General features: G+C 45.3%; 1 protein-coding gene across 1 annotated transcript; it reads left to right on the top strand.

Annotated features, from left to right (window-relative positions):
- Positions 1-6,080: 6,080 nt before the first annotated feature.
- Positions 6,081-8,879, top strand: LOC310824656 (troponin I, cardiac muscle-like; the record flags this gene model as incomplete). The annotated part of the gene is made up of 5 exons (XM_083697910.1): positions 6,081-6,122; positions 6,530-6,661; positions 7,167-7,256; positions 8,121-8,291; positions 8,546-8,879. Coding segments are annotated over 5 exons (516 nt in total), but the record flags the coding sequence as incomplete, so codon positions are not given.
- Positions 8,880-13,824: the final 4,945 nt, after the last annotated feature.

Raw genomic sequence — 13,824 nt, forward strand, 5'->3', positions numbered from 1 at the left:
GTACAGCTTGGTACAGCTTTTGGTAAATATTGATGGCCGGGCCTTATGTCTTTGAGTCGTCTCGGTCCTCGAGGAGTTGTTTTTAGGTCAGCCTGCGAGACCGTCACTGGCGATACCAGACAGGACACGATGTGATTGGCGGAGAGATTGCTTGAAATTGCCCCAGTTCAGAAAAACACATTGACTAAAGTATGTCAAAAAGATAGCTTTTCCTCCTACAGTGAACACACTCCGTATCCAGAACTAAGGCTTTCATGCGTGTTAAACAATATGCCACCCCCTGCGCCAGAAGCGCTGAAGAGCTACCGGTAGAGATAACGCTAAACAAGAAGAAGTGGGGTTTGGTTGAGACATGTTGTTGAGGACACAAAGTCGAAGCGTGAACTGTGAAAAATGACCTTCGCTTCGCTTTGATTGAGCTGAATTATTCGTTGAAAACTTTTGTGGATGGATTGTCTGTGAACTTTTTAGTCTTTGAAAGAAGACATTGGACAGATTGCCATTAATAATAATAATAATAATAATAATAATAATAATAATAACAATAATAATAATGATAGTGACAGACACTCCAGTATATCTTAACCTTTATCAACTGCCTCTGCTTACAATATGATTAATACATCAAAACTAGGTAACTATTGATGAAAAATGATCAACGGTCAGCAAACAGAGGAACCTCCTTCTCTCCTGTGACACAATATGGCTTAGCTTGTGTCCTTAAATACCCTTATCAATCATGTCCTACCTGCTGACATAATCATGGCCTTGTCTGAAATGTGTAGTTAAGTGTCTCCACGGCCTGCGTCTGTGACTGGAGAGCAGGAGTGACATCAGCAGGTTTATTATCGTCGTGAGGGAATAGGGGACCGGTTGATGCTATCTGTGAAGGGTCGTTGGGGACTCGGTTAATGGGAAATCGTTATGTAAATCCAATCTAATTAAAATTAGAACCACATTACTTTGGTCTAAGGTATGCAGGCGAGGGGGGGGGGGGGGGGGGGGGGGGGGGGGGGGTGGGGCGGGGTAGGAGGGTAGGGTGAGGAGGGGGCGGCGGAGGAGGGGTGAGGAGGGGGGGGTGTTAATTCATATTAATTACTGCAGCTAATTTGCATTAGCCAATCAGCTGTCTTGAGGTATTTTCTCTCATGTGTGAGGATGGTGCACTTCCTCATAATTGTATATGTATATGTATATGTATTTATGTATGTATGTATGTATGTATACATATATGTATTTGATTCCGCTGGGACCATCTATACCGAAATGTACACACTCATTGCAACGTAAGTCGCCTTGGATAAAAGCGAAAAAACCACTGTATCTCTTTCTCTCAGTTAATTCCTGAGACTTAACATTGGCGTCTCATCCTCACAGTGAAGTAGCAGCTCTCTCCTGTTACAATAATGACAGGCGTTCTCTCTGTCGACAAAAGCCACAGGGAGGCCATTGCTGGCCTATCAAACACACACGCCACGCAAACGGCGCGTGAAATCATTCCAATCTGCCTCCACATGTCTCCGTTACCTGACGAGCTGTCAAATAATCTAACGCTTCCGACGACTGGATAAGTCTAATAGCTGCACGGAGGGAATGGATAAGTCTAATAGCTGGCACGGAGGGAATGCCTCTCCACTTTAAGGCCCCAGGACAGCCAAGTGTGTGTGTGTGTGTGTGTGTGTGTGTGTGTGTGTGTGTGGCGTGGTACGCGTGTGTGTGTGTGCGTGGGTGTGGTGTGGTATGTGTGTGTGGCGTGGTATGTGGTATGTGTGTGCGTGGTGTGTGTGTGTGTGTGTGTGTGTGTGTGTGTGTGTGTGTGTGTGACTGGTGGTTCAGTACCATTACCTTTATACAGGGGCACATTCAGCTCATGGAAAACGGCACCATGGGACATATCAGGTGACTGTGCATCACTGCACACTGACAGCTGCTCCTGGGTTATTTTAGATCATAGAACTGGGCATTGCATCGATTCCTATCAGTACAATGCCGTGTGTGTGTGTGTGTGTGTGTGTGTGTGTGTGTGTGTGTGTGTGTGTGTGTGTGTGTGTGAGAGCATGCCTGCGTGCATGTGTGTGTGTGTGTGTGTGTGTGTGTGTGTGTGTGTGTGTGTGTGTGAGAGCATGCCTGCGTGCATGTGTGTGTGTGTGTGTGTGTGTGTGTGTGCGTGCGTGCGTGCGTGCGTGCGTGCGTGCGTGCGTGCGTGCGTGCGTGCGTGCGTGCGTGCGTGCGTGCGTGTGTTTTGTGTGTACATGAACAATGCCTTGTGCCAATGACTGTGCCAAGGAATGCTCTGATCCGGTGCGTTGCCCTCTGATATGCTCACGTGGGCAGAAGGCTGCCAACTCCCCTCATGACCCTGCCTGGTGTCTGCCTGGAGTCATAGTCCAGCCCTGTATCTCCAGGTCCTCGTGTGCTGTGTGCGTTGTGTGTGTGCTGTTGCCCATCACCCACAGCCTGATCCACTTGTAATTAGCTCCGTGTTACTAAACAGTGTGTTCTCCTCTTAAATGCAGGCCTCCGGCTCCACTGAATCAGAGGTGTCAGGTGGCCATAATAAAATGCGCCGTTTTAACAATTGTGATGGTTTATGGCGTTCAGGCACCTGACCGTAGGAACGTCATCAGGCTGGGCTGTCTTTGGGTCCGTCTTTGCCCACCAGAATATAGCCAGTGGTAATTACGACGGTTTCACTCCAAGAATTTTCCATCATTTTCCATGGGGTGAAGAACAATATGGTCATACACGTGTGTGTGTGTGTGTGGTGTGTGTGTGTGTGTGTGTCGTGTGTGTGTGTGTGTGTGTGTGTCTTAACTAGTGAATGTGTTGCCATGTCCTTGTGTGTGTCTAAATCAGGGGAGTGAGTAAGGGTTGGAGGACAGGGGGTAGGGCAGAAATGCACACACATACTCACACACACACACACACACACGACACACACACACACACCCACAGGTGCTGCGATGATGCTTTTATAATGTAACCAATGTGAGGCTGAGTAGGCTGGACAGGGGGGCTTATTTTAGAGAGCCATTCACGTCGGGGGGCGAGCAGAACCCATAAATCAATCATTAAAAATCATAAACCGCTTTTTCCTGCCGACATCAGCGCTACTTTCATTCTCTCAGATTGGCTTCTCTTTCTAAAGGTAAGTTATCTGATAATTGAGCTGTCTGTAGTTGACTACAAAGTAGGACACTGCCAATAATAAGAATGGGATTTGAGTGGAGAGGGATCCTTTTGATGTTTCAAGTGATATCTGATTACCAAAGAGCATAATACAGTTTTGTTGACAGTTTTGAAGAGGGGATTGTGAAGCTTGCTTTTTAGGGAAGAAATCCTTGAGAGTGATGGATACAAATAGATGAAGTATCAGTGGGTTTGCCAGCAGTTTCTGTGTGTGTGTGTGTGTGTGTGTGTGTGTGTGTGTGTGTGTGTGTGTGTTTGTACTGCAATTTGCATCTCTCTCACATGACTGGACTGGATTTAATGCGTTAGAGGTCACACCTCATATCTTCCCTTATATTTTCAACAAGGAATCCTGCTAATAAAACATCCGTTTATTGGTGTGAGGATGCTTGGTTGTAAAACGCTGCATTGCTTGGAGTCAATTCCCACCCTTATTCAGACGCAATAGTGTGTAAACTGAGACGTGTGTGTGTGTGTGCGTGTGTGTGCGCGTGTGCATGTGTGTGTGTGTGTGTGTGTGCGTGTGTATGTGTGTGTCTGTGTGTGTGTGTGTGTGTCTGTGTGTGTGTGTGTGTGTGTGTGCGTGTCTGTGTGTGTGTGTGTGTGCGTGCGTGCGTTCCAGCTACGTATGTCTACACCCATCTACCACAGTGATGTGTGAGGCGCCCACAGGGTGTGTTCCAACACAGGCAGCTAATAAGGTCTCTGTACTAGTGGAACAGCGTGTCACGGTGAAGGTCACAGGTTCGATCCTACTGTGTAATGTCACGCTGGTGACATTAGAGGAGACAGGGCTTTTTACTCAGCCCTCCTGAATGGGTCTCCACTGCAGCTGAATCCAGACCGCAGTGATGTCCATCTCTGGTCCCCTTAAGCTCCAGTAAACCCCCTGAAAAGCTGTCTTACCGCATAGATTCTATAGGAAACCACACTCGAAAACAGCTCAAGTGTATATGACCCCACATGGGAGAGAGAGATGGAAGGAGGAAAGGAGGAGGAGGAGGAGAAGAAAGTCTAAAAGGGGGGAAATCGAAAGGGTTCTCCACTTATACTTCTTTCTTTTTTTTCTCCTTCACCTTTTGTATCATCACACACTTTCATCCAGGGACCCTATTAACCTTAGCAGTGCTGCCCGGCCACCTCCAGCCACCTCCGCTCTGTGTGTAATGAGAGAATCAAGGTCGTTTTGTCCTCAAGTCAAGTTAAGACGTTACTGTACCGCTTTTTCCTCTGGAGGCTGATCTGTAATAGGCATTTTCGGTTCAAAATCATGCTGGATGTGCCAATAAGCGGAATGGCGGGATATCGGGGGACACACATGGACACTTGAGACACGCACACACATGCGCGCACGTGACACAAATTGCCCATGACAATTACACCCAGATGTCCTGTACAATGGTTTCTGTAATAAGTGTGATTGGTGTTCAATTACAGAGGCTCATAATGTTTATGGGCCCAAGACATGGATGTTGGTGACCTATCGATTCCTTTTATAGTAGGTGTGTGTGTGTGTGTGTGTGTGTGTGTGTGTGTGTGTGTGTGCATGAGTGCGTGCGTGCGTGCGTGCGTGTGTGTGTGTGTGTGTACGTGCAGGTGTGTGTGTGTGTGTGTGTGTGTGTGCGTGCGTGCGTGCGTGCGTGCGTGCGAGCGTGTGCGTGCGCGGGTGAGTGTGTGTGTGTGTGTGTGTGTGTGTGTGTGTGCGTGCGCGGGTGAGTGTGTGTGTGTGTGTGTGTGTGTGTGTGTGTGTGTGTGTGTGTGTGTGCTTGTAGTGCCTATAAACCTCTAACCACAACTATGTTGGCTCCTCTACAGCGGACTTAAACTAGGACAGCCATGTCTGAGGGGTGAGTTCTCTACTGTCACACTGTGTGCCTTTCAATCATTTGATGATGAGAACATGTTGTTTATGAGAACATGTTGTTTCAATCTTACTCTTTGATTTTGTCTGTGCTTGCTTTCCGACACGTTGAAACAGACCGGTGAGTCTATTTACAATCAATAAGCTTGAAATGTTGTGTACGGTGCAACTTAACCTTTGCAATCCTTCTGACATGATGCACATTGCATGCCACTCAGCAGAGGCCGGTCGGGGTAGATATACGTGTTTGATACCATTCCTCGCATTACATTCCACGCATTTCAATGAGCCCGTCCTCCAGTCTCCCCCAGCCTCCCCCAGCCTCCCCTTAGCCACCACCATCCTCCCCAACAGCCCAAACTCCCTGGTAACAGCTATAACACGAACATATGACTCAAGAGGTTAGGCATTTCATTCATCAACATCACCGGACAACCACCCTAACGCTTTAGAGTTGCTAGTCCATTTTATAGATGAGTTAACTAATAACTGAATCCATTACACCAATCCAATACATAGTCTGAATGAACCCCTATGTAAGACTGGGCTTCAGTTAATCTATGCACGGGTTATCCGGGCGTATTGCTCCCGGAACACGGCAACTTTAATCAGCGCAGACCCGTGCATGCTCTGTGACTGCTGAGTAATACAGGCTCCTTATGAAGATGTGCTAACACCATTACAGCATGTAATGGCCCTACCTAAACTCTCCATCTGCGTATAATACGTGTACCTGAATTGTACACCATTACTAGATGTAATGGTCCTATTCTTTATATAACTAGGTATAATGGTTGTGTAGCTGAGCTCTTCATCATAAGTGGGTAAAGCGCGGCAGATCTACAGCTCGACGGTTCCTATCTACTCAGGATAAGGGGCCTATTGCTGAACGGTTTTCAGGGGGCTAGATGTAATGGGCCTGTACCCCAACTATTTGTCTTTGTTGAATACCACGCATTTATACAAGGAATGTTCCTCTCTTCCAAGTACAGTATAATGTGCCTAAAATTGAACTGTCTGTCTCTTTCAGAAAAAGTCTAAGTATTCAGCCACTCGCAGGTTACTGCTGAAGGTAGGTCTGATGCCTGTGTCTCTCGGTAGAGGCTGGTGGAGGCAGAGATTGGAGGACGTCCTCAGATTTCGGCCTCCACTAGCCTCCACTGGTCTGATGGGTGCCTCTGCCTCTGGAGGGGAGCGGTAGATGTATCCATGTGTGAACGTACTGATAGCATGTGAATATATCATGAAATGTTTCTCTAATGAAACCATATGAACGATAACCACAACACACACAGAGACAGACACGAACAGACACTCAAACGGAGACACGTGCGATAACTAACAAGTAAGCGTTGGGATCACGTTGATCAATACTAACAATTACAAGCCATAACAAGTCCTGCAAATACACGGTGTGCATCACATCAATTTTACTCCCCGTGATGGTGTATTAAGGCGTCTAATTGTGTTCCCTCATAGACCAAACTGCTCAAGAAGGCTGAGGGCTTGCTGGTGATAGAGAGAGACAGCAAGATCTCAGAGAGGGAGAGCGCCTTGAAGGAGAGGGCACCACCCCTTAAACTCTCTGGCCTATCAGTGCAGGAACTTCAGGTATGCAAATACACTAGCAAGAAGAGACCAGTTCAATCGCAAGCAAGGAAAAACCGCTATGCGGGTTCAATCAGAATGTGTTGTGTCTTATTGACAGATGGGGTACGGGGTCATGGGGTCAATAGGCCTATTAAATGACAATGGTGTATTCATTTACAGCTTGTTGTGTTTGCTGCTTTCAACACGGTTAAAAGGATATTTCACTCAAAAAGCGATTGATTGAATTGGGGCTAGAAAGGCTAAAAGTAGCCCTGAGAAGCAGACATTGTCGAGCCTACTCCCCGTCGCATTTTGGAAAAACAGCATATCTCTCTTTTGTCTTCACAAGTCAAAATTGACTCTAAATAGCGCTGTCTGCTACCTGTCAAGCTTTTGTTGACGTGTGACTGGAATTTTAAAGGCTGCAGCTTTTATCGAGCTTTTGATGATTTCCACACTTCTTTTTCACCGGTCCTTAGTGACTTAAAACAGATTGAGTCTTTTCTTTTCTTCTTCCTCTCCATAGGATCTCTGTAAAGACCTGCACAAGAAGATTGACATTGTGGATGATGTGCGATACGATCTTGAACTTAAAGTGGGAAAGAATGACAAAGAGGTGGCTGTTCTCTTTGTAATGTAAATTAACTGCAGCGTGTGCTTTCAAATTATGATTCAGTACGGGAAAGTTACCTGAAATCTTTGGAAGTGGCAGTACTGTCTCTCTATTCTCTCTGTAAAAAATCTATATTTGTAAATATCTATATTTGTACTGTACTGTCATTTGGAACTGCCATTGTGCTCAGGAGTTTCTCAGTAGTTTACACAAGTACACTCAGTCTTCTAGTCTCTTCTGAAATGTTAAACCCAAATTATTTGTTTTGCTTTGATCTGCACAGACTGCCAACATCCATGCAGCTGCTATTATTTATTTATAATACATTCAATTAAAGATCCTAAACCACACCATTCTCAGCTGCAGGGACATAGGAAGTACAGTACATTTCGCAAGGGGATGCTGCCTAAAATCTTGTGATCTTGTCGCCCCCCCCCCCCCCCCCCCCCATGGAAAATGTTGCCTATCACCTGTTAAACAAACAATTCTGGTGACTTTTGACGGGAGAATAACATAGCAGTTAGTGTGAGTGAAAAGCGTAGATCCAACAGCAGTCACACAATTTAACCAGTAGCCTAGGTGACGCACATAGACTTCCACATACTGTCACACACACCATCACAAGAACATGAGATCTGAATAAATTAGAAAAATTAAAAAAGAGACCTGCTCAAAGGGGGTGTCTTTTTAAAATGTTTCTAATTTATACACCCCCCCCCCCCCCTCCCCCCCTTCCCACGTGCCTGCTCAGCTGCCTTCGACACATGATGACAGTGAACATGTTCTTGGTGTGTGTGTATCAGATCCAGGCCCTGTCTCAGAAGATCTTTGAGCTGAACATGTTCTTGGTGTGTGTGTGTGTATCAGATCCAGGACCTGTCTCAGAAGATCTTTGAGCTGAAGGGGAGGAAGAGGCCTAACCTGAAGAGAGTGAAGAAGTCTCCAGAGGCCGTGATTGGGGCTCTGGACAACAAGCTGGTGACCTCCAAGTCCGACTTCAAGGCCAACCTGAAGACCGTGAAGAAGGTCGAGGAGAACGTAAGACTGGGCGGACGGGAGGGAGGGAAAAGACGAGAAAACGTTTTTTTCCACTGACAATGACAAGCATTTTTACATCAAACGTGTTTCCATTTTTTTCAATTGTAAATTAGAATCCAATTGACCCCAACCCTCGTTGTTGTTAATGTCTTCTCACTGCATTGATCCTACAGGTGTAAGTGTGCATATGAAGGTTCTCTTTGTCAGTTCATTTCACTGTCTCTGACACACGTGACCGTCTGTTCCCTCCACAGAAGGAGGAAGTGACCGACTGGCGTAAGAACGTGGAGGCCATGTCTGGGATGGAGGGCAGGAAGAAGCTTTTCAACCAATAGGAGATCAGACCAATTTCACACAGGCTCTATTTGAGAAGACTGTGGGTGTGGCTAATGGATATCGTGTTATCAGCTTCTTTTGTTGTTCATGTTGACATCAAACATATTTTTGCTGTGAGAGTACAGTATGACGTAATGTGTGCGGTGCAGGATATTTGAGAGACGGCAGGAAAAAAGGAAATACTTTGTTACAAATGATTTTGATTTTTGCTTACTTAACAGGGAAGATGTGTCCAATGTGGAACAACCTAACATGCTCGCCATATCAATTCATTGTGTAAATACATTTGATATAGCCTGTTGTTGTTGTTGTTGTTTTTGTTGTTGTTGTTGTTGTTGTTGGTGTTGTTGTTGTTGTTGCTGTCTGTTTTAGTTGAATCTCTGTGTTTGACAATATCATCATAATATCATGATTGGTCAATGTTGGAAGATTTTCTTTCTGTAAATCTTTGGCAAATGCAATAAGAAAGACAGTGGGCAAATATAAAATGTGAGATGTTTGCACTGTTCCATTCAAGAAGATATCATTATCTTGCTATTTAATATCCATATGCAGTTCTCTTTTTGAACTGTAGGTGGCACTGTAGATCAAGATGTTGTGCAGTCCGACAAGGTCTTCCATTGTCACCCTTCTGTCATGTCAGTTCATTATTCTCGCCACTGGGAAGTGTCCAAGTATTGCCACTACCCTCTCTTACCAGTTGACTGGTGTGGTTGATGTGAGCATACAGGCAAGAACAATGACCAGAACAATGACAATGGCGGTGTCTATGTAGGGTATGTAGGCTTCCAGAGTGTAAACCGCAATCCATCCTGGTCCAGCATATCCTCAGCACATCCTAAAATGGTCATTGTATTGTGTCTTGGTTGCAAACACAGAGACAATAGCCTGACATTCCCAGCGATGACTGTGTCAACTTAACGGAGTATGGGAGAGGAAAGGCAGTGGCCGGCTGGAGAGAAGAAGAGGTGGAGGAAGGGAGTGTAGAACATTACATCCTCTCCCCAGGCCACACAGATGGCACACAGACAGATGGTCGGGGGGTCAGTCTCCAGCCTGCTGCCTGGGGGCATGCAATATGGCGTTGAGGCAAAGAGCTAGTCTGAACACTTCCTGTATGGCTTGATTGGTAGAACATGGCACTGGCAATACTTAGACTGCCGGTTCAATTTCCACAAGGGACCGTTTACTATGTACAGTATGCACTCGCTCTCCTGTAAGTGGCATTCGTTTACTAAACATATACAAAGCCGTCGCAAGTAAATGATCCGTTTCTATTGGTTAGCGGGGGCGTCAGTCATTTAGGGCTGGCAGGGGATGGCGGTCGCCAATTATGTGTGAGCTGTGGGTGAGTGCGGCTGTACCTTGCTATGGTATCTAGCTTTCTGAGGCGTGTGACACATTTGCCTGTTTGGATAGGGAAATTGGTGAAGGCAAATGTGATAAGTGTAAACATTTGCAATGTTTTATAGAGGCTCTAAAGCTGAAGATAAGTATCGCTGAATTCTCTGACCCAGGGTATGCCGTCTCCTGACGTGAAAAACAGCTTCAGAGTAAAGAGTAAAGTATTTGCTTGACCTATGACCTATGGCTGTGGATGATGGTGCGCCCAGGGTCGTGTCCTGGGGCCCCTGGACATGTAAAAGAGGCGGAACCTGGTGAACCAGCCAGGTGGATCACAGCTAGGACCTTAATCCCTCTGTGGGCCCGTAGCACACTACGTGTAATTGAACGTAATAAATCATTCTACATAATTCAGAATGGAAATTAGACATGGAGTGGGTCAGGGGGGCTGGGGCAGGGAATTCACACCTGAATTCATCAGCGCTGTTTCAATAACAAAAGAGAGTATCCACAGAGAAGGGACTTAGATTTCATCAGATTAGAAGTGGATTTACAAGATTAACCACATGCTTTGTACTGTATGTGTTGTTATGTTCAGCTAATTGTAGTTTCATTAATGTGTGTTGCCTCAATCAATTTAAGACATTGTTTAGATCATCTAGTTCAATGTGAAGGCGAAATCTGGGTACAAAAAAGTCCTTCTGTAAATCCTTCTGGGTAACAATGTATCTAAAATAGCAGTCTTTTTCCTATTTACAGTAGAATGTGACCCGTTGAGTTGCAGACACTCCTATTAATGTACTTTTCACATTTTTATGATCAGCAGATGGCTCCGTTTTGATTGGATGCAGATGCGGTCTCTGTGGTAATATTAACCATCCCACACAATGTTATATGTGACCTCGCTGTGACTCTTCAGGAGGAATGATTTCAAAGGTTCATTGTCTGCTGCTGTACTGTGTGTCAGGGAGACTTAGACTGAAACAATCAAGAAACAAGGATAAGAAGCCCATCATACAGTAGGTATAATTGCCGGTATTAAAGTCAATTGCCTGACATGCAATGGCTTGGGAGAAGCTTTGATGGACTCCTACTGTATGAATGACTATCATCTCAGCCAGGCCTGTGTGATGCAGTACAGTAAGTGATGACAGTGGGGAATACTCTTCTTCTTTATATTTGTTCTGTTCTCTCTCTCTCTCTCTCTCTCTCTCTCTCTCTCTCTCTCTCTCTCATGATGGGTCATTTTTCCAATGGAATTTTTGCCGATCTCAATCTTATTATGAAAAGCAAAACATAAACTCACTCTGTGCTCGATGTGCAAATTCCCCTAAAATGTTACACAATCAAAATAAGCAAGTTGCGGTACTGAGGTCAGCCACTAAGAAGGAACCGACCAATGAAAGCATGACATAGATCCATTTATGGGCATCGAGAGGACCATCACTGGTGGATTGTGGGTCATGGGGGCAACAAATGAACGGACGCTGGGAAAGACAACCCAAACTGTCCTAATTCCCCACCTTTTTTCCCAGAATGTGCACTTTTGCACTTCCCACATGGATTGCAATGGATAGGATTGGTTTCCCCATTATCTCCAACACCAGTCCATGCTTTGTGATTCCATGTAGGGGAATTCACAAGTGTACACTTCAGGAAAAAGGGTGTAGAAGTGGGACGCAGATCCAGCCTCATCAGCTCTCACATTGCAGTTGTGTGGAGGAGGAGAGGCCCCCACCCCCCACCCCTCCCTCCCTCCCTCCCTCCCTGCCTGCCTGCCTGCGTTTCTGGGATGTTTTACTAGTGTTTCCTATCAAGTGCAAGTTGGTCGCGTGCCAGGGGCTTTCACATTTGACAGTATCTTTATGCGAGGGGGGTTGAGGGGCTTAGGAATGCGGCTCAGAGGCCTCTAGATCTTTCGGTTGTCATAATGTCTCCCCACCTGTTGTAAATGGAGATGGCTCACTTACTTAAGCTGTTGTTCGATGCGCAGTTATGTGCACCTGTGTGTATGTATGGTGAGGATACTTCATATTTCAAATTGCTCAGGAGGTACATCATTTCTACTGTTTTGTTAATTCACTCACAAACTGCCATGATGATAAGCAGGTGTAAGAAATGTAATGTCAGTTTCAAAATGACACAGCTGTTCACTGTTTGAAATTGGCCTTTCATTCATCTACACGACTTAAAACTTGCTGTTGCTGTAATCATACTCTTCTCTATGCTACATTACTATGACTATAAGGAACAGCCAACATTCTTCAACCACATCTTCAGCACCTTTTAACCAATACCATTTTTAACAGTGAGGTTTACATTACAGAAGGTTGATGTAATGTAAGTAAGTGTCAGAGTAAAGAGTAAAGTATTTGCTTGACCTATGACCTATGACCTATGGCTGTGGATGATGGTGCCCCCAGGGTCGTGTCCTGGGGCCCCTGGACATGTAAAAGAGGCGGAACCTGGTGAACCAGCCAGGTGGATCACAGCTAGGACCTTAATCCCTCTGTGGGCCCGTAGCACGCTACGTGTAATTGAACGTAATAAATCATTCTACATAATTCAGAATGGAAATTAGACATGGAGTGGGTCAGGGGCGCTGGGGCAGGGAATTCACACCTGAATTCATCAGCGCTGTTTCAATAACAAAAGAGAGTATCCACAGAGAAGGGGCTTAGATTTCATCAGACTAGAAGTGGATTTACAAGATTAACCACATGCTTTGTACCGTATGTGTTATGTTCAGCTAATTGTAGTTTCATTTATGTGTGTTGCCTCAATCAATCTAAGACATACACCATTGTGTTACATTTTAACGTTTAGTTGTGTTCATGTTAGAGTAGAGCAAACCAAAGTCTCTACTGCAACTTTGCAGCAACCATCCTTCAATATTGAATGTGTAACACCGACTGCAAATAAGAGCCTTATAGCAGGGCTGGATACATCAATTCCCTGTTTTCACTGGGATCCCTTCCCCTCAGTTCTCTAAAGCCTGGGATATGGTGCTCTGGAGACAGGTCTCTGAAGCCGACGTTCTCTGGGCTAATCTTCCCTTTGTCCACGGTACAAGAAAGGTCAAAGGTCAATGTTGAGTCAACCGTGAGGCCTGAAGAAGAAAAAAAGCGAAAACCTTGGGAGCCGCCCTTTAACTGTAGCCACAGCTGGGCATTCTTCCTCAGGTTGACCAAACACAAAACCCTGCTCTGCATTAATCCACTTCACTTTGATGTTGGACAAACGTTGTGTTGGGCTGCGTTTCTCTACCGTGGTGCGAGAGGTGAAGCAGATTACGTCTGTAGAAGTTGACTATGCAAAACAAACAGATCTAAGGGCAAACAGGCTATAGGTAAGAGGCTATAGGTGTTGAGCTGTTGGTATTACAGGATATATGCAAAGGCAACATTGTAACAATGTATACCTGGTTTGTCAACATTGTCTCCATTCTCTTTCCCATTCACTACACCAACAATAGCTGGCATTTGGAAGAATTGCTGGCATATTTGTTTCTAAGGCTGATCCACATACCCCTTAAAAGACTTAAAGCTGTTCTGTGCAAATGTTATTTTTTCATTTGTGTCTGTTGCTTAGCAGTCATTGGCCATGTTTGTCCTCAGAAGAAAAGGCTATACAAACAGTAAAAAGTGTGGCTCCTTGTTTAGATAAAAGTCCATTACATCATTGTGGGGTCAGAGGGAGCAAGTGACACGCCCGCCACACCGCGCAGGTAATCACTCCATACATGGGCAACTGCCCCCATCACAATACAGCTACGTTTACGTCTTCTTCCGAGAGTAAGCTACAAGCTCTATCACCAAATATGTCGAAAAGTCATATCAGTAATAACCATACT

Source organism: Argentina silus (assembly GCF_951799395.1).
Source record: "Argentina silus genome assembly, contig: scaffold_280, whole genome shotgun sequence".
Lineage (NCBI taxonomy): Eukaryota > Metazoa > Chordata > Actinopteri > Argentiniformes > Argentinidae > Argentina > Argentina silus.